Source organism: Hemiscyllium ocellatum, chromosome 19 (assembly GCF_020745735.1).
Source record: "Hemiscyllium ocellatum isolate sHemOce1 chromosome 19, sHemOce1.pat.X.cur, whole genome shotgun sequence".
Taxonomy (NCBI): Eukaryota; Metazoa; Chordata; class Chondrichthyes; order Orectolobiformes; family Hemiscylliidae; genus Hemiscyllium; species Hemiscyllium ocellatum.
In genome coordinates this window covers 44455019-44476215 of record NC_083419.1, presented here as the reverse complement: position 1 = coordinate 44476215, position 21197 = coordinate 44455019, and the positions used below count along the sequence as shown (strand labels likewise).

At 43.0% G+C, this 21197-nt stretch overlaps 1 protein-coding gene across 1 annotated transcript in view; it reads left to right on the top strand.

The window, feature by feature from the left end:
• cacna1c (calcium channel, voltage-dependent, L type, alpha 1C subunit) overlaps positions 1–21197 on the top strand; it is a 1009638-nt gene that overhangs the window by 715905 nt on the left and 272536 nt on the right. The window contains exon 31 of the mRNA XM_060839877.1: positions 12382–12417. Within this exon, the coding sequence (XP_060695860.1) occupies positions 12382–12417 (36 nt within the window). The remainder of the gene's footprint in view (positions 1–12381; positions 12418–21197) is intronic.

Below are 21197 nucleotides of genomic sequence, written 5' to 3'. Positions count from 1 at the left end.
AAAGCTTAGGGGATTGTCAAAGAATACAGGAGAATATAGAAAGACTGGAGAGTTGGGCAGAGAAGTGGCAAATGGAGTTCAATCCAGGCAAATGTGAGGTGATGCATTTTGGAAAGTCTAATTCTAGAGAAAATTATACTGTAAACAGAAGAACTTGGGGAAAAGTTGATGAGCAGAGAGATCTGGGAGTTCATATCCATTGTAACCTGAAGGTGGCTGCTCAGGTGGATAGAGTGGTCAAGAAGGCAAATGGTCATCGGATGAGGTATTGAGCACAAGGGTGGCAGGTTAGGTTAAAATTGTACAAGACTTTGGTTCGGCTGCATTTAGAATATTGTGTACAGTTCTGGTCTCCACATTATCAAAAGGATGTGGATGCTTTGGAGAAGGTGCAGAGAAGGTTTACTGGTTGCCTGGTATGGAAGGCGCTAGCTATGAAGAGAGGTTGAGTAGGTTAGGATTGTTTTCAGTAGGAAAAAGGAGATTGAGGTGGTCCGTGATTGAGGTCTACAAAATCATGAAGAGTATAGACAGAGTGGATAGAGATAAGCTTTTTCCCAGGTGAGGGATTCAATAATGAGTGGTCATGCATTCAAGATGAGAGGTAATAAGTTTAAGGGAGGATACACATGGAAAGTACTTTGCACAGGCAGTGGTAGATGCGTGGAACATGTTGCCAGCAGAGGTAGTAGAGGAAGGCACGGTGGATTCATTTAAGGTGTTCTGGACAGATGCATGAGTAGGTGGGGAGCAGAAGGATACAAATGCTTCAGAATTGGGTGATAGGTTTAGACAGTGGATTTGGATCGGCTCAGGCTTGGAGGGCCGAAGGGGCTGTTCCTGGGCTGTAAATTTTCTTTGTTCAATGACAGAGCCTCCACAGTCCTCTGTGATGGAGAATTCCAAAGATTTGTTATCTCTGTGTGAAGAAATTTGTCCTAATTTTGAGAAGCTGCAGGCACTAATAAATGAAACAGTATTGGCCATTCCTGATTTTCCCAGACCTTTTCAAATTGTAATTGATACTAGTGACTTGATATGCGACTCTTGTTAGAACATACATCAGAAATAGAGAGTCCAGTGAGTACTTTTATAAAAAAAAACTAAACCAAGATCAGAGGAAGTACTCTGCTGCCGATAAAAAGACTGGAGTTATTATTGATTCTGAAGTACTTTGAGGTCTCTGTCAACATGGAAACAAAGAAATGTTAATTTGCATGATCCATAATCCACAGGCATTCATTGAAAAATGAAAAATGGATTGAAATGCAAGAATATTCAGTCGGAGTTTGTTGTTTCAACCATTTAGTACACAGATTATTCACATTGCAAGAAAAGACAATGTGATTTCAGATGCATTGTTCGAAGTACACATGATGGAATAACTTAAAGTTTTAAGGAATATTAAACAGTTATCCTACGTTGTACAAAGATGGGATAAATGAATATAAGTCCCAGGTTTTGATATCTTTGCGTGAAACATGGTATTGAACGGTGTTTCACCTCTTACAAGGTTGGACTCATGCATAGAGCACTATTAAATTTTTATCTTTAGTTTTCATTGTGTACTGAATTGGAAAAAGATCTGTTTTAAAGTCAAGGAAAGTGGAAGGAATTGCTGCACTTTTGAAAACAGATCACTAAAACTCATTTTGAATTCCATTTACGCTGATGCTTTGCAAATTGTCAAGGAGATGAGATAAGATAGCAGGGCATCCAGATGTGTGTGCAAAATGAGATTCAGCCAACAACATAGTGCTGATTGATTTATGCAGTTGTGGATGCGGGCGATCATCAGACAGCTCACTGGTTCCTGGGTAATTGAACAATATCTCTTAACAATATAGATGCAGAAGGGGGCTCTTCTGATGCAATGGTAATGTCCATACCTCTAAGCAAGAGACCTGAGTTCAGGTCTCACCTGCTCCAGAGGTCTCTAGTAACATCTCTGAACAGTTTGATTATGAAAATATCTACAGAGGCAGAAAGTCTCCAGACTGGAAGAAATAAGTTGTGTCTCAATATCTTGTCAGTAAAAGTCACCAAAGCCTGATGAAAGGGCCAGTTGTTTTCTCCCACCAGTTGTTATACCTCAAAAACTTCATAATTAATGCACTTGTCACCCTGTGCTATATGTAAAGAACTGAAAGAACTGTAAAGAAAGGTAATTAAAGAATAAAGCCTTAGGAAGCAAAAGGATAATTTCATCATAGCTGAAATGAACTACACTACCTTTATCATCCCATTGGGTGATACTGGGGACGGGCAGTATGTTTGCATTTTCAGGGAGGAGTAGAATGTGGTAGAACTGGAGTTGAATAGTCATGGTCTGGGATTGTCTAATCTTGTAAGGATAGGTTCTGTTGAAGGGAATAAAGTAACTATTGTCATCAGGCAGAATGTGGGAAACTGGAGATTCCATCTCAATTCTGTCTCCTCTTTGTTCGAGGTAAGGTCCATAATCATGCTTCACTCCTGGATTCTGTGGTAGTGGGAGTATATAGTGATATGCAGATACAGTTAAATGTGATTAGTGCAAAGACCAGGTTTGTCCATATACTTTATAATGCTTCTAAGTGATCACAGTGCCAGCATAATGAAAGCTAGAAAAAAGCCAAATGGTTCCAAAAATCCTATGATAAAAGAATGCATTCAGTGGTATCTTAATCAACATGGCATCTCTTTGTAAAGAAGTTTTCATATGCTGTTCTTTCTGCTTTGTCACACCAATTCCCTGAGCTTCTTCCAATCCTGCAGTGACTTCCTTGTCTATGTAACAATCATCAACTTCTCCTTCCTCATCAGAGGAGATTGTTTGCTCCTCTATCTTTTTTTCTCCCAAAATATTCCCCCTTTGCCAAGTAAGTCTGTGGAGGGCATAGCACAATGTGATGATGTGAGACAATCTTTCTTGTGTATATTTCAGTGCACTGCCAAAGTGGTTTCATCATCTCAATCCCACTCCTGTCACCTGCTCTATTGTGATTGTTACCCTCAAACATCTTCCAGTTTTCATTTACCAGAGCATTGTAAATTTTAACTATGTTACTTTACTTCCTGAGCCCATAATAATCCAGGTCCAATGCACCTTGGCATTTTACTCTTTCACCCTAAAGACATCTGCAACCTCATCTTCCATAACACTCTCCCTTACAAGATTAGACAATCCCAAACCATGACTATTCAACTCCAGTTCTACCAAATCCTACTCCTCCCTGAAAATGCAAACATACTGCCCGTCCCCAGTATCACTCAATGGGATGATGTGGGTAGTGTAGTTCATGTACTTCAGTAAGCTTTTGACAAGGTTTTGCCTGAGAGATTGGCCAAGAAGATGAGAGCCCTTGGAATCCAGGGCTAGAACATTTCAGCCATGTAGAGAGGCTACATAGCCTACAGGAGTTGTCATCCTTGGAGCAGAGAAAGCTGAGGGGGATCTGATTGAGGTCTACAAAATTATGAGGAGCACATATAGGGTCGATAGGAATAAACATTTCCCCTTAGTAGAGGGGTCAGTTGTGAGAGTACATAGAATTATGTCGAGAGGCAAAAGGTTTAAAGGGGATATAAGAAGAAATATTTTCACCCAGAGATGGTGGCTATCTGGAAATCACTGCCTGATAGAATGGTAGAGGCAAGAACCATTTTTTGACTCTAAGATCTTTTAAGGGGTATTAGTAGAGTGCTTATCTCTGGGCTCAAAGATGTGGGTTCAAGTATCACCTGCTCCACAGATGTGTCACAATTTGTGGGCGGCACGGTGGCACAGTGATTAGCACTGCTGCCTCACAGCGCCAGAGACCCGGGTTCCATTCCCAACTCAGGCAACTGACTGTGTGGAGTTTGCACATTCTCCCCATGTCTGCGTGGGTTTCCTCCGGGTGCTCCGGTTTCCTCCCACAGTCCAAAGATGTGCAGGTTAGTGAGTTGGTCGTGCTAAATTGCCCATAGTGTTAGGTAAAGGGGTAAATGTAGGGGAATGGGTGGGTTGCGCTTCGGCGGGTCAGTGTGGACTTGTTGGGCCGAAGGGCCTGTTTCCACACTGTAAGTAATCTAATCTAATCTAATGTCTGAAGAGACTGGTTAAAAATATTTGTCTATGCTATGAACTGAATGCTGGGAAATGGAATTAGCATTGGGATATGCTTGATGAAAGACATGGATACATCAGAGGGCCTCTTATCATTTAGTAATACTCCATGACTCTATAATGACTCTGATGCTTCCCACAGGAAGAACCAAAGCAGGGACAAAGATCCCTCTGACAATCTCTTGCCAGCCATTGCCCCAAATGTCCCATAATGACAGCTATCCTCCTGCTTTGCTGATTTGACAATAACCCCACACCTAACTTCCACTGAGCACAATTGAAAGGAATTCTGCACATCAGGCATGACAGAATAAATGCCCAACTGCATATCTAGGAACGAACAGTTGACTCTGTAACATCATTGTTACCAAAAGAAATGTTCTACTATATTGCAAGTTTAATTAACTGCCCCAGCAAGGGAAGTGTTAAACTCTATAACTGACATTATCATTTAGCACTAATGAAGGAAAGTGTTATGTATGTAGTTGGGGTGCATGCTGCCTCTTTAAGAGAGCGGGTAGCCAACCTAGGTCAGATTGTTTAGCTGTATTGACATACAATAAACTGAGTGAGTTTTGTGAACATTTGTAGCTCAGGTTGAGGTTCTGGGTGTAGGTTTGCTCACTGAGCTAGAAGGTTCATTTCCAGACATTTCGTCACCCTACTAGGTAACATCTTCAGTGGGCCTCCGGCTGAAGCACTGTTGATAATTCCTGCTTTCTATTTATATGATTGGATTTCTTTGGGTTGGTGATGTAATTTCCCACGGTGACATCATTTCCTGTGATGATTATTTACAAAATACCGTGCAAACACTACATTAGACAAACAGACAGAAAACTAGCAAGGATCCTTACATACAGGTGAGGAAGGACACCATTTTGACTGGGACAACATATCCATTCTAGGACAAGCCGATCAGAGAGACACATGACAATTCCTAGATGCATGGCATTCCAACCTGAACTCTATCAACAAACACATCAAGTTAGACCCTATCTACCACCCCCTGAGAAGAAGAACAGAATATGACATCACCACAGGAAATGACGTCACCATGGGAAATTACATCACTAACCCAATGAAACCCAAACATATAAATAGAAAGCAGGAATTATCAACAGTGCTTCGCCCAGAGGTCCACTGGAAATGTTACCTAGTAGGGCGACAAAATGTCTGGAAATGAACCTTCAAGCTCAACGAGCAAACCTAGACCCAGAACACAATAACCTGTTCCTGGTTTAGATTTCCATAGGCCTACTTTGTGATCTCTTATTCATTTATAATTAGATCCAAGCATAATAACTGGAGACAAGGCTATGTAGCCCATTAATAGTCCCCATTTTCAGAAGCAAGAGGGTAATTGAACATCACCTGGACGTTGGAGCATATTGGTTTGAGGAAGTAGCACGGTGGACTTGCTGGAGGACAGTCCAAAATGTCAAGGGAAGCAATCGCAAAGGGACTTGGGTTGTAGTTCATACCAGGGAAGAAGGGTACTCCAGGGAGCAGAGCAAGAGTTGCATTTGTGAGGGGACTCAGACTGCCACCCACAGTTGAAGAGGGGAGTACTCACCTGTTCAGTGAGTGATTTAGTCTGTAAATGGCTATTGAATTTAGATTCAAATGGTGGGAAAAACTCCCACCAGTGGGAAAATTAAATGGCAGCCAATTTGGAGCAATGGGACAGTTTAATGAAGAAAGAGAAAGTTGGATTCCGTACACCAAATGTTTTAGCTCACACTTGAGTCATGGAAGATTTACTGGTTTTCTTGAGCACCATTAGGAGCAAAACCTTGGAGATTCTTTGGAATCCGATGCAACCATAGAAATCAGCGGAGAAGACCGATAAAGAACTATGTGAAGTGTTGGAAAGTCATTTTGCACCAAAGCCACTGATGATCACGGAACGTTTCTGTTATTTATAAATGTGTACAACATGATGGAGAATCCCATCATCCAATTTGTGGACACCTTAACGAGGTTAGCAGAACATTGCAAATTTGAAGGGTTCCTCCAGGCAGTCTTGTGGGACTAGTTGATTTCTAGCTTCTGACATGAAGCCATTCAATGGAAGCTAATAACAAAAAGAGACCGAATTTCAAGGCAGCTTTCAAATTTGCTACCTCAATAGAGTTGGCAGCCAGCAAAGCAACGCATTCAGTGCCCAGGTGCATAAAGTAACAGAAACTCAGCGGAGTGTGATACCAACTGTAGAATGCAACCAATGTGACAGGTTTAGCCATTTTCACTACAAGCAACATCCTTTTGGCAGCACATCTGCATCGGCTCTGTTGCAGAGCATCATGGACCAAATTTTAAAAGTGTTACCAAGAGTCCAATGTTATCTGAGTGACATTTTGGTCATTTGAGAAACCTAGAAGCAATCCTGCAAAGGTTACAGGATCATGACCTACACGTAAAAAGGGAGAAATCTGAATTTTCAAGCCTTGTCAGGGCTGCCACTACTGGGAGATACAGCTGTTCCTGACTAGAAACTGCAAATTATGTAGTCGTCCCGAGAAGAGAAAATACCAGTGTCAGCAAATCAGATTCAGAACCGGAACAACGCAGTTTTCACCAAGTGGTAGACTCAGTCCTGAGATGGAGGGCCAGACATAGAAAGAACCCAGAATGACACCCTTACCTATTCAGGAGGGTGGAGTTGTCGGTACTGGTCGGGTGTTTAACCTTCAGGAATTAGAGTTGTTATCCCTTCCATATTAAGGGAAAAGACCCTGGAACAAATGCACCAGAGGCACCCTGGTGAATGGGAAGAAAATAACCAGAAGCTACTTTTGGTGGCCAGATTGAGGAGAAAGCAAGATCATGTAAATCCTGCACATTGGTTACGAAGGCACCGCCATTGTCTTCCATGGGAATGTCCTCAATCAATATGATAGCAGATTCATGATAATTGTGTAGGGCCAGCAGAGGGACAGATGTGACTAGTGTTCATGGATGCCCACCGCAATTGATCTAAGGTGACGTTTATGAAGTCAGTATCAGCGCAAGTAACAATGGACAGACTGGTTGAAATATTTGCCAAGTTTGGGAACCCCAAATAAGTCGTGAGCACCAATGGTTTATAATGAAAGAATTCAGGGAGCACCTGGAAAATCACAGAGTCAGATAATTGAGATTGGCTCTGTATTAACCTGTGACAAATGACCAGGTGGATAAATTTGAAGCAAAACTTAAAAGCCTCACAAGGGGAGGATTCACTAGGATGGTAAATCAATAAGTTGCTCAGTATGTGCCGTAATACACCACACACAACAACCCTCACCAGGGAAAAATGGGTTCCAGCCATTCTAGTCGCTCAAACATGACCATTGCTGTAGATAGTGCAGACCAGGAAGAAGACACATGGACCGGCTGGTCACTGCACCTCAACAGTGGGCAATGTCCCTCATGGTACAACACAGAGTAAACCCTCCAGGCAATAAAGAAGATTTATCCTGTGCAGTAATCTGTAAATATTTGAGAGCCCAAGAACAATTTAAAGTAAAAACTACCAACTTTACTTCTTAAAGTATAACAGCGAATAATTAACTAACAACTATTTACAACTCCTTTCTCTAACCTATCTTTTACTTTCCCCTCTATGATAAAAATCCCAATTAAGATTTTCAAAGCAAAACTTCTTATCTCAAAACCAGGCAGCTTTCAGTTCTTCTGTGTATTCCTGTCTTCATCTTGAGAATTCTGCTTCACAGGTTACTGATCGATAAAAGTACCTTTAAGAGAGCTATTTTTCGGGCAGTCTTTACATACTAGTGGCTTGGCAATTCTCCTCCAAACTGTTCAGTTTTCCCTGGCCTTATACCCCCAAAGCATCGGATTGTGTCATTGGCTTTTAAGATTTTCAATATACTCAATTCAAAATTGATTGGAGGTTGGTATTTTGGGGTATCATTTAAACAGATTGGCCAGATTTGATTTTGAATTTGTTTTTGTCTCCAGGTAATCAGCTAATTGAGTTGTTCAACCAAATGTTAATGTTTTTTCCAGAACATTTGGTGCTGTCAGGTAGTTTTACTAGCTTTTAACTTTCTTAAAGGTACAGTACACCCACATCTTCATAACACCACCCCCTTCAGAAAAAATGAACCATCATAATGAAAATATGGCTTCATTTTTTTGTTTTTTTTAACACATTACCATAACATACAAATAAGTTCACCTTAACTTCTTCCCATATACCTGTATATATAAAACTTATCAGTTAAATCCGTGATAACACATCTGCGATTACATTCTTACGACCCTCAACATGTATGATTTTTAAATTAAAAGTCTGTAACATAAGACTCCAGCAAAATAGTTTCATATTCTTGTCTTTAAAGTGTTCTAAAAATGTGAGCAGATTGTGATCCACGTCCACAACCATCTCTGACACATTGTTCGTGACATACACGTTAAAATGTTGTAAGGCCAGTAACAAACTCAACAGTTCCTTTTCGATTGTGGAGTATTTCCTTTGGTGGATGTTGATCTTCTTTGAAAAGTAACCAACTGGCAGTTCAATCCCATCTTCATCTTCCTGTAGGAGTAAAGGTCCAACTCCTGTGTCACTAGCATCGATGGTGACTTTAAAAGTTTTTGAAAATTTGTTGTAGCAAAGTGTTGTCAGGTAGTTCTACTAGCTTTTAACTTTCTTAAAATTACAGTACACCCTCATCGTCATAACACTCAAAAGTCAGAGCTGGTCCAGATGGAACCAATGGTGTAACTGAGTCATGTGTCTCAGAGCCAGAGTTAGTCATACCCTAGGAGGAGACAGAAGCTGCGTTACAGGACAACAGCAGCCAACCAGAGAGAGAGACGCACCTGCTGAACAGCAAGAACTTCTGGAAGCCTGGGAGACTACAGCAGAAAAGGCTTCTGAGGCAGGGAGATGATTTTCTGGAAATGCCATTGTCCTGAGAGACTAATCATGTCGATGTAGACTATGGAAAGTACAGCTTGCTGAGTAGGGTAGTGGCTGGTCTCCTATGTTTTCCATGCTTTTGTGAATATCCCTGACAATGTATGTATGTTAGCTATGATTCCTATTGTGTATGTTCATTAATGGGAGATTTTGAAATCACGAGGGAGGGTGTTATATATGTCGTTGGAAGTGCATGCTGTCCCTTTAAGAGATAAGGTCAGGTGATGTGGAGGGTGGAGCTTGGGGGCCAGTCTAGGCCAGCTGTTTAGCTATAAAGGCCCCTAAATGATTCTTGGTGTAAGTTTCTACAGGCTTATCTCATGATCTTTTATTAATGCTGATTCATAGTTCCTTGAAAGTTGTGTGGCTTTAAAGACGTATGGGACAAACACAGACAAGTGGGGTTAACTTAGTTTGGGAACTTGGTTGTCATAGATGAACTAGTCTGAAGCGTCTGTTTCTGTGTTGTGTGACTTTATGACTCTATAATTTATAATTAGACCCAAATATAATCGAAAGATCAACCAGTTACTATTCCTGATTGCTGTCCAATGACCTGTGACAGAAAGCCATATATGCAGATTAGTGAGCCAGGCTTTGTGGTGTCTTTCTGCCCAAATTAGCCTCCGTAATCCTGAATAACAGCCATTTGGAAAAGGTAACAAAGTGATTTGGGAATTGTATCCAAACAAGTATAACTTAAGAGGATGGAATGGAGGACACTAAATAAATATTTTTTGACAATGTTCACTATAGAAAATGAAAATGTTGGCGAGGAAGATACAGAGATACTTGCATCTAGACTAGAAGAGATTGAGGTTCACAAGGAAGAGGTATTAGAAATACTGCAGAGTATGAAAATAGACAAGTCCCCTGGGCCAGATGGGATCTATCATAGGATCCTCTGGGAAGCAAGGGAAGAGATTGCCAAGCTTTTGGCATTGATCTTCAAATCATCATTGTCTACAGGAATAGTGCCTGAGGACTGGAGGATAGCAAATGTGGTTCCCTTGTTCAAAAAGGGTAGTAGAGACAACCCTGGTAATTACAGACCAGTGAGTTACACTTCAGTTGTTGGTAAAGTGTTGGAAAAGGTTATAAGAGTTAGGATTTATAACCATCTAGAAAAGAATAATCTGATCAGGGACAGTCAGCACGGTTTTGTGAAGGATAGGTCGTGCCTAACGAATCTTATTGAGTTTTTTGACAGTGACCAAATAGGTAGATGAGAGTAAACCAGCTGATGTGGTGTATATGGATTTCAGCAAGGCGTTTGATAAGGTTCCCTGCAGTAGGGACAAAATACGGAGGAATAGGATTGTGGGAGACATAGCGATTTGGATCAGTAATTGGCTTGCTGAAAGAAAACAGAGGGTTGTAGTTGATGGAACATGTTCACCTTGGTGTCCAGTTATTAGTGGCGTACCGCAAGGGTCGGTGTTGGGTCCACTGCTGTTTGTCATTTTTATAAATGACCTGGATGAGGGCTTAGAAGGGTGGGTTAGTAAATTTGCGGAAGACACTAAGGTCAGTGGAGTTGTGGATAGTGACAAAGGATGTATTAGGTTGCAGAGAGACATAGATAGGATGCAGAGCTGGGCTGAGAGGTGGCAAATGGAGTTTAATGTGGACAAGTGTGAGGTGATACACTTTGGACAGAGTAGTCAGAATGCAAAGTACTGGGCTAATGGTAAGATTCTTGGGAGTGCAGATGAGCAGAGAGATCTCGGTGTCCATGTACACATATCCCTGAAAGTTGCTACACAGATTGACAGGGTTGTTAAGAAGGCATACAGTGTTTTGGCCTTTATTAATAGAGGGATTGAATTCCAGAACCAGGAGGTTATGCTGCAGGTGTACATACCTCTGGTGCGGCCGCACTTGGAGTATTGTGTACAGTTCTGGTCACCGCATTATAAGAAGGATGTGGAAACTTTGGAAAGGATGCAGAGGAATGTTGCCTGGTGTGGAAGGAATGCCTTACGAGGAAAGGCTGAGGGCCTTGAGGCCTTGAAAGTTGAGAGGTGACTTAATAGAGACATACAAGATAATCAGAGGGTTAGATATGGTGGTCAGGGAGAGCCTTTTTCCAAGTATGGGGATGGAAAATGCGAGGGGACACAACTTTAAAGTGAGGGGAGATAGGTATAAGACAGATGTCAGAGGTAGTTTCTTTTCTCAGAGAGTAGTTAGGGTGCTTTGCCTGCAGTGGTAGTAGATTCGCCAAGTTTAAGTGCATTAAAGTCTTCATTGGACAGGCATATGGATGTACATGGAATAGGGCTTCAGATTAGTATGACAGGGCGGCGCAACATTGAGCACCGAAGGGCCTGTACTGTGCTGTAATGTTCTATGTTCTACAACAGCATATTGTTGCATAACATAGACCATTACAGTGCAGTACAGACCCTTCGGCCCTGATATTGCGCCGACCTGTGGAAGCAATCTGACATCCATCTAACCTACACTACTCCATTCTTGTCCATATTCCTATCCAATGGCCATTTAAATGCCCTTAAAGTGGGCGAGTTACTATTGTTGAAGGCAGTGCGTTCCGTGCCCCCACTACATCAATGAGAAAATAAATTATAATCAATAATGACAATCTATAAATTATATAATGACATGGAGAAACTGTTCCAACTCATGAAAGAAAAAAGAATGAGAGTGAACAGATTTAAAGTGATTTGTTGAAGAAGTAAATAAGTGAAGACAAACTTTCTCACATAGTATGTAGTTTAGTCTGGAATTCACTGCCTAGAAAAATGGTGAAGACGCAGGTTCAATTGAGGCATTCTAAAGAACAGTGGGTTATTATTTGAAAATAAATAATGGGAAGGATAAGAGAATGGCACCCAGTCATGATGCTTATTTGGAGAGCCAGTGCTAACACAATAAGTCGAAACGTCTTCATTTGCACCATAACAATTCTATGATTCTGATATTATTATAGTAGTTCACAGTACGTTAGACATCTTATGCTGCCTTGCAGACCTTCAACTATAATCGATACAAAAGGTCTGCGCAGAGTTTCAGAGCTAACTATTCTTGTAAAGACCACCAACATTATTGTCACGTCCCTTTAAGTAAACACCACAAGTTGTAAAATTGAAATAACCAACAGGAGTAAGACTAAATTTCAACTACTTTAAATTGAAGAAGTAAAGGGTCATTTCTTCTATTTGAAGCATTTCTGGGGATGTGTGGGCAGTGTTGTGCACTGTTGGTGAAGAAGCTGTGAATTGTCCTTTGTTGTAATTATTGTTAGTGTATTGAATACAAACGTGCAGAGATGTATTGGAATTGCTGTCTCACTGCCAGTCTTTAATAGCTTACTTTTATCTGCATTTCTTTAAAGCCAGCTGAGAACACCCCATCCACATCCACTCCTATGGTAAGACAAAGAGCTATAGGTCTCCTTCTTCAAGTGCACCATGCTTTTTATTTACGTTGTGCATTGTCATTTTGAAATAGAGTTTTGTACTTTTGATGCTGTTATTTTGTTTGTCATTATGGTCTGTAATCTGTGTTAGAATATGGTGGAGTGTGTTCTATTTTGTCACATTGGATAATTTTCCATATTTCTTTCAGTATTTGTTATAATTACAATGGATTGTAAGGACCTTAGATCTCATAAAGCTTTGTGGTTTCTTTTCAATAAAGTAAGAGTCTGCCTCAGTAACTTTGAACCCTGAAAAAGAATGCCAGGTTAAAGCATTGTTGAAGTGTTCAGTTTTAATTTGTTTGTTTTTTTTTCAGAAGTGAAGTCAGTTTTATTTCATTTTGTGACCAAATTAAGATTAAACTATACATTGGTGCATCCAAGTCCCTACTTTAGAATCACTGACAAGTTGCTCAGAGGTTGATTAGCTCAGTTGACTTGATGTACTGAATAACGACAATCCCAGTACTGGTTGAGATAGTTCTTGGAACATGCCTCCATAAATTGCTCCCTAATAATATCTTGACCTAAGCTATGATTAGCAACCTTGGACAAAGAGGGCACTGCAAGAGAAAGTTTCATCTTTTGGTATAGTTCATTGGGATCACAGGTTCATACCCATAATTCCATTTCCTAAAGATAACATCTTATTCTCAGTCATGCAATTAGGTTTTTGAGCAGACTGTTGATCATCCCACAATCACTTGTGTGCATCTCCTATTTTAAAAGGATGTGTATATATTTTATAATGACAATGTCTGGGGGATGACACAGTGATTTGAGAATGCAGACCCTCAAATATTATGAATAAATCATTGCACAATATCATAGAAATTGGTGAAATCACCACAAATGTTGTCACTTTGAAATAGAGACTTTGGGGGGAGGTGTAGGAAGATGTGTATACATTGGATAGTAACAATGACTTGGAGGGAGATGTATACGAAAGGGGCAATAACCTATACCTGACATTTAACTAGAATGAACATAATTAGTGTAGTGTAAATAAGGGATTGCTTTGAAAAATCCGCAGTTTAGTAGCTACATCTCTTTCACAGAATAGCACACCCTAAACATCCTCTAAGATATCATACAACACAACATTCTCTAAGATGTCTTTTTCAGAATATGTTGTAAATTTTAAAGGAACACAAAGTACAAAATAAAAATGTATTAAATTCACTGAATTAATAGAATATTCCTAACTCCAGAACAGATCAACTTAATCACTTAACTCAAACCAAGCAACTCTACTTATTACGAGTGATGGATCCTCTGTAAGAAAAATGTGGAGATGCCAGTGTTGGACTAGGGTGGACAAAGATAAAAATCAAACCACACAGGTTATAGCCCAACAAGTTAATTTGGAGATACTAGCTTTCAGAGCACTGCTTCTTTTTCAGGTAACTAGTGGGACAGGATTTATAGCAAAAGATCAGTTTCATGCAATCAAACTGATATATTGAACAAACCTAGATTGCTGTTAAATCTTTCATCTTTTAGAATGGGTTGCAGGTTTTGTTTCATTTATATGTAAATCTCAGAACTTCTTTGAGGTCACATTCTCAAGATAACTTAAGGTTTTATAAACAAAAGGTGACATCTCTGCTCAGACAATGTATTAAAGGTGTGAGGTTAGACTGTATCTATATCCCCATCTTGAGTCAGACTCACTTCAGTTCCAAAATAAGAATTTATAAAATGTTATATGGATTGACTGCCTGCAGGTTGTGTGCTTTTTGAGCAAAAATAGAATGCATCTGCAAATGCAAATTCACCCCATGTGTGTCTGTGCATGTGAGGGAGAGAGAGTGTGTGTGCATGTGTAAGTACAGGTGAGAGTGTGTATACATACGTGCTTGGTAGAGTGTGAGTGTGATAAAGTATAAGCCTGTGAGAGGATGTTTGTGTGGGTATGTGTGTGGTGGGTGTATGAGTGTGTGTCTGAAAGAGAGTCTGCATAATTGTGAGAATATGTGAGAGTGTGTATGTGTATGTGTGTTTGTGTGTGTATGTGTTTGAGAGAATGTATAGTGTAGGGGGTCACCTGTAGTGTGACATTAACCCAAGATCCTGGTTGAGGCCATCCTTATGGGTACCAAATTGGTTATCAGCCTCTGCCCAGCCACTCTGTGTTGTAGCATATCCTGAAGTCTGCCTTGGAAGATGGTCACCTGAAGATCCGAGGCCAAATGTCCCTGACCGCCGAATGTTCCTCAAGTGGGAGGGAACATCCCTGTCTGGCGATTGTTGCGCAGTGTTCATACATCTGCTTGGTCTTGCCAATGAACCATGCCTCGGGGAATCCGAGCCTGCAGCATATGAGACAGACAATGTTGGCCAAGTCATATGAGTACCTGCTATGTACATGGTGGATGGTGCCCCCACATGTAATGGTGGTATCCATGTCGACACTGACATATCTTGCAGTGGTTCCCTTGACAGCATTGTATGGTGTTGTTCTGAAGGCTGGCAGTTTGCTGTGAACAATGGTCTGTTTAAGATTTGGCGGTTGTTTAAAGGCTATAAGTAGATGCGTAAGGAAGGTCTTGGCAAAGTGTTCATTCTCACCGATAATGTCTCGCACTCTGCAGATATTTGATAAAGGAAAATTTATTTGGCAAAAGCCTTAAACAGGGTACCTGGGCATTTGGGGCATATTTAGGGAATATGGAATTAGACAAATGGACATAAAATTGAATTAGTCACTGTTATAGTAGAGAAAAGAAGATTTATCAGAGTGCATGAAAGTTTGTAGGAGTGCTATATAAATTTCTGTTCTGAAACTATTTCAGTTCACCATTTTTATTAATAGTTCCATGTAGTGAAAGAGAAAGTGACATCTCAGTTTGCAGATGATGCTAATATAAATAAAAGGAAACTGCAATGTTATGAGGACAAGATGGCTAAATTGGACTAAAAGATGGTATTTATTGCAAACTGGTGTACTTCAATAGTAAATCGTGGCTGTTCTTTCAAAGAATCAATACATGCAGGTGGGATGAATGGTCTTCTATGCTATAAAAACTGTGGTGTGGAGGTACCAGTGTTGGACTGGAGTGGACAAAGTTGAAAATCACACAACAGCGGGTTATAGTCCAACAGGTTTATTTGAAAGTACAACATTTCGGAGGGCTACGATGATTTGAACAAACCTAGATTGCTGTTAAGACTTCAATCATTTAGAATGGGGGTGCTAGTTTCGGTTGATTTAATATGCAGATCCAAGAACTTCTTTCAAGTCACAGTCCCACGATAACTTAAGGTTTTATGAGCATAACCAAAAGGTACCATCTCAGCTCAGAAAATGCATTAAAAGTGTGAGGTTAGACTGGTTCTATTTCCAAAGCAGGAATTTTTAAAAAGTCACATGGACTGACTGCCTGCAGATTTTGTTCATTTTGAACAAAAAAGAATGTAGCTGCAAGTACAAATCTGCAATTGAAAATTCACCACATCAACTTATATGTGTAAGGGAGTGTGTGTGCGTGTGTGAGAGAGAAGGGGAAGGAGAGTGTGTGTGTGTTTGTGTGAAGGAGAGGGAGAATGTGTGTGTGTGAGAGAGAGAAGAGGAGGGAGAGTGTGTGTGTTTGTGTGAAGGGGAGACAGAGTGTGTATGTGTGTGTATATCTGAGAGAGACAGAGAAGGAAAGTTTGTGTGTGTGAAGGGGAGTTTTTGTGTGTGAGAGAGAGAAAGAAGGGGAGACAGTGAGTGTGTGTGTGTATGTGTGTGTTTGTGAAGGGGAGATAGAGTGTGTGTGTGTGTGTGTGTGTGTGTGCCTGAGGCAGAGAGAGAGAGAGAGAGAGAGTATATGTGTGTGACTGAGGGGGGGAGAGAGTGTGTGTGTAGCTGAGGGGGAGAGAGTGTGTGTGTGTGTATCTGAGGGGGAGAGAGTGAGTGTGTGTGTGACTGAGGGGGAAATAGAGTGAGACTGTGTGTGACTGAGGGTGAAATAGAGAGTGTGTGTGAGACTGATGGGAGAGAATGTATGTGTGTGTGTCTCTGAGGGAGAGAATCCGGATGTGTGTCTGTGTGTGAGAAGGGGAGAGAGTCTGTACATGTGAGAGAAGGGGTGTGTATGTGTGTGTGAGAGAGAGAGAGACTGAGAGGGAGATAGAATGTTAGTGTGTGTCTGAGGGAGAGGTAGAGAGAGGGTGTGTGTGTGAGTGAGTGAGGAGGGAAAGAGAGAGAGTATGTGTGTGGAGTGGGGAGGGGAGGGAGAAGGTGTGTGTGACTGAGGGGAAATAGAAAAGAGTGTGTCTGTGACTGAAGGGGAGATAGAAAGAGGGTGTCTGTCTGATTGCGGGGGAGATAGAGAGAGAGAGAGAGAGTGTGTGTGTGTGTGTGAGAGAGAGAGAGAGAGACTGAGGGGGAAATAGAGAGAGAGTGTGTATGTGTGTGAGGGGGAGAGAGAAGGTGTGTGTCTGTGACTGAGGCAGAGAGAGAGTGTGTGTGAGAGAGAGACTGAGGGGGAAATACAGTGAGAGTGTGTGTGTGACTGAGGGTAAAATAGAGAAGTGTGTGTGACTGAGGGGGGAAATAGAGAGTGTTTGTGTGTCTGAGGGAGAGTGGGTGTGGGTGGATGTGACTGAGGGGGAGATAGAGAGTCTGTGTGACTGAGGGGGAGGTGGAGAGAAAGAGTGTGTGTGTGTGTGTGACTGAGGGGGAAATAGAGTGTGTGTGTGTGTGTGTGTGTGTGTGTAGGTGTGTGTGTCTATGAGGGGGTGTGGGGGTGTGCCCGCGCGTGAGAGGGGAGAAGGAAAGTTTGTGTGTGTCTAAGGGAGGGAGAGTAGTGTGGGTGTGTGTGACTGAGGGGGAGAGAAAGAGTGTGTGTGTGTATGTGTGTGAAGGGAAGGGAGAGTGTCTGTGTGAGAGAAGGGAAGACAGAATGTGTGTGAGAGGGAGGTAAAGAGTGTGTGTGTGTGAGACTGAGGGGGAGAGAGTGTGCGTGTGTGTGAGACTGAGGGGGAAACTGTGTGTGTGTGTGTGTGTGTGTGTGTGTGTGTGTGTGTGTGTGTGTGTGAGAGAGAGAGAGAGAGAGAATGAGGGGGTGATAGAGAGTTTAGTGTGTGACTGAAGAGGAGATAGAGAGTGTGTGAGTAACTGAGGGAGAAGAGGGAGAGTGTGTGTGACTGAGGGGGAAATAGAGGGTGTGTGTGTGAGACTGAGGGGGAAATAGAGAGAGTGTGTGACTGACGGGAAGATAGAGAGTGTGTGTGTGTGACTGAGGGGGAAATAGAGTGTGTGTGTGTGTCTATGAGGGGGTGTGGGTGTGTGCCCGCGCGTGAGAGGGGAGAGGGAAAATTTGTGTGTGTGAGACTGAGGGGGAGAGTGTGTGCGTGTGTGTGAGACTGAGGGGGAGACTGTGTGTGTGTGTGTGTGTGTGTGTGTGAGAATGAGGGGGTGATAGAGAGTTTAGTGTGTGACTGAAGAGGAGATAGAGAGTGTGTGAGTAACTGAGGGAGAAGCGGGAGAGTGTGTGAGACTGAGGGTGAAATAGAGAGAGTGTGTGACTGAGGGGAAGATAGAGAGTGTGTGTGTGTGAATGAGGGGGAGGTAGAGAGAGAGTGTGTGAGAGAGTTGGGAGAGTGTGTGTGACTGAGGGGGCAGAGAGAGTATATGTGTGTGTGTTTGAGACTGAGGGGGAGAGAGTGTGTGTGTGTTTGAGACTGAGGAGGAGAGAGTGTGTGTGTGTTTGAGACTGAGGGGAAGAGACTGTGTGTGTGAGAGAGAGAGAGAGAGACTGAGGGTGAAATAGAGTGAGAGTGTATGTGTGACTGAAGGGGAAATAGAGGGAGAGTGTGTGTGTGAAACAGGGGGAAATAGAGAGAGTGTGGGTGTGTGTGTGACTGAAGGGTGGAGACAGAGTGTCTGTGTAACTGAGGGTGAGATAGAGTGTGTGTGTGACTGAGGGGGAGGTAAAGAGAGAAAGTGTGTGTGTGAGGTGGGGGAGAGAGTGTGTGTGTGTGTGTGACTGAGGCAGACAGAGTGTGTGTGTGTGTGTGTTTGAGACTGAGGGGGGAGAGAGAGAGAGAGAGTGTGACTGAAGGGGAAATACAGAGCGTGTGTGTGTGTGACTGAGGGGTAGAGAGAGAGAGTGTGTGTCACTGAGGGAGAATAGAGAGTGTGTGTTGGTGTGTGTGAAGGGGAGAGAGAGTATATGTGAGAGAAGGGGTGAGTATCTATGTGTGTGAGAGAGAGACTGAGAGGGAGATAGAGATGAGTGTGTATGAGGGGGGAGAAAGAGAGTGTATGTGTGTGTGGTGGGGAGGGGAGGGAGAAGGTCTGTGTGTGACTGAGGGGAGAGAGAGTGTGTGTCTGTGACTGAGGAGGAAATGGAAAGAGAGTGTGTCTGTGACTGAGGGGGAGATAGAAAGAGAGTGTGAGTCTGACTGAGGGGGAGATAGAACATGTGTGTGTGACTGAGGCAGAGAGAGTGTGTGTGTGTGAGAGAGAGACTGAGGGGGGAAATAGAGTGTGTGTGTGTGTGTGTGTGTGTGTGTGTGTGTGTGTGTGAGAGAGAGAGAGAGAGAGAGAGAGAGACTGGGGTTGAAATATAGAGAAGGGAAGAGAGAGTGTGCACCTGTGAGAGAAGGTGTGAGAGAGAGAGTGTGTGTGTGTGTGAGAGAGAGAGAGAGACAAGGGGGGGAGTGTGTGTGTGTGAGAGAGAGAGAGAAGGGGAGAGTGTGTGTGAGAGAGAGAAGGGGTGAGAGTGTGTGTGAGGGGGTGTGTGTGAAGGGGAGAGAGTGTGCGTGTGTGAAGGGGAGAGAGTGTGCGTGTGTGAATAGGAGGGAGATTGTGAGTGTGTGTGTGAGAGAGAGAGCGTGAGTGAAGGGAAGAGAAAGTATTTGTGTGAGAGAAGGGAAGACTCTGTGTGTCTGTGAGAGAAGGAGAGAGAGAGAGAGAGACAGAGTGTGTGTGTGAGAAACTGAGATGGGGTGAGAGAGAGTGTGTGTATGTGACTGAGGGGGGAATAATGTGTATGTGACTGAGGGGGGAATAATGTATATGTGAATGGGGGGGAATAGAGAATGTATGAGTGATGGGGGGGAAGAGAGTGTGTGTGAGAGAGTGATGGGGGGAGGAGAGTGTGTGTTTGAGAGTGATGGGGGGGAAGAGAGTGAGTGTGTGTGACTGAGGGGGAAATACAGAGTGTTTGTGTAAGTGAGTGGGAAATTAGAGAGTGTGTATGTGTGACTGGGGGGGCGATGGAGAGTGTGTATGTGACTGAGGGGGAGGTAGAGAAAGAGTGTGAGTGTGAGGGGGAGAGAGTGTGTGTTGTGTGACTGAGGCAGATAGAGAGAGTGTGTGTGTTTGAGACTGGGGGGGGAATGTGTGTGTGTGACTGAAGGGGATGGAGTGTGTGTGTGTGTGTGTGTGAGAGAGAGAGAGAGAGAGACTGAGGGGGTGATCGAGAGAGTGTGTGTGTGACTGAGCCGCAGTGGAGAGTGTGTGTTTGTGCGCGTGCGTGCACATGAAAGGGGAAAGAGAGAGAGAATGTGTGTGTGTGTATATGTGAGGGGGAGAGAGAAGGCGTATGTCACTCAGGGGATATAGAGAGTGTGTGTGCTTGAGGGAGGGAGAGTGTGTGTGGGTGTGACTGAAGGGGAGAGAGAATGTGTGTGAGACTGAGGGGGAGTAGAGAGAGTGTGTGTGTGAGACTGAGGTTGAAATATAGAGGAGGGAAGAGAGAGTGTGCACATGAGAGAGAGTGTGTGTGTGTGAGAGAAGGGGAGAGTGTGTGTGTGAGAGAGAGAAGGGGAGAGTGTGTGTGTGAGAGAGAGAAGGGGAGAATGTGTGTGTGAGAGAGAGAAGGGGAGAATGTGTGTGAGAGAGAAAAGGGGAGAATGTGTGTGTGAGAGAGAAGGGGAGAGTGTGTGTGTGAGAGAGAAGGGGAGAGAGTGTGTGTGAAGGGGAGAGAGTGTGGGTATTTGTGAGAAGGGGTGTGTGTGTGAACGGGAGGAAGATTGTGTATGTGTGAATGGGGGGGATAGAAAATGTGTGAGTGATGGGGAGGAAGAGAGTGTGTGTGAGAGTGATGGGGGGGAAGAGAGTGAGTGTGTGAGACTGAAGGGGAAATAGAGAGAGTGTGTTTGTGTATCTGGGGGGAAATTAGAGAGTGTGTGTGTGTGTGACTGAAGGGGAAATAGTGTGTGTGACTGAGGGGGAGATAGAGAGTGTGTATGTGACTGAGGGGGAGGTAGAGAGAGAGTATGAGTGTGGGGGGGAGAGAGAGAGTGTGTGTGTGTGACTGAGGCAGACAGAGTGGGGGTGTGTGTGTGTGTGTGTGTGTGTGTGTGTGTGTGTGTGTGTGTGTGTGTGTGTGTGTGTGTGTGTGTGTGTGTGTGTGAGAGAGAGAGAGTGAGAGTGACTGAGGGGGAGATTGAGATTGTGTGTGTGTGACTGAGACAGGGTGGAGAGTGTGTGTTTGTGCACGCGCGTGCACACGGAAGGGGAAAGAGAGAGAGAATGTGTGTGTATATATGTGAGGGGGAGAGAGAAGGTGTGTGTCACTGAGAGAGTATAGAGAGTGTGTGTGTCTGAGGGAGGCAGAGTGTGGGTGTGTGAGACTGAGGGGGAATAGAGAGAGTGTATGTGTGAGACTGAGGTTGAAATATAGAGAAGGGAAGAAGAGTGTGCACATATGAGAGAAGGTGTGTGAGAGAGAGTGTGCGTGTGAGAGAGAAGGGGAGAGAGCGTGTGTAAGAGAGAAGGGGAGAGAGCGTGTATA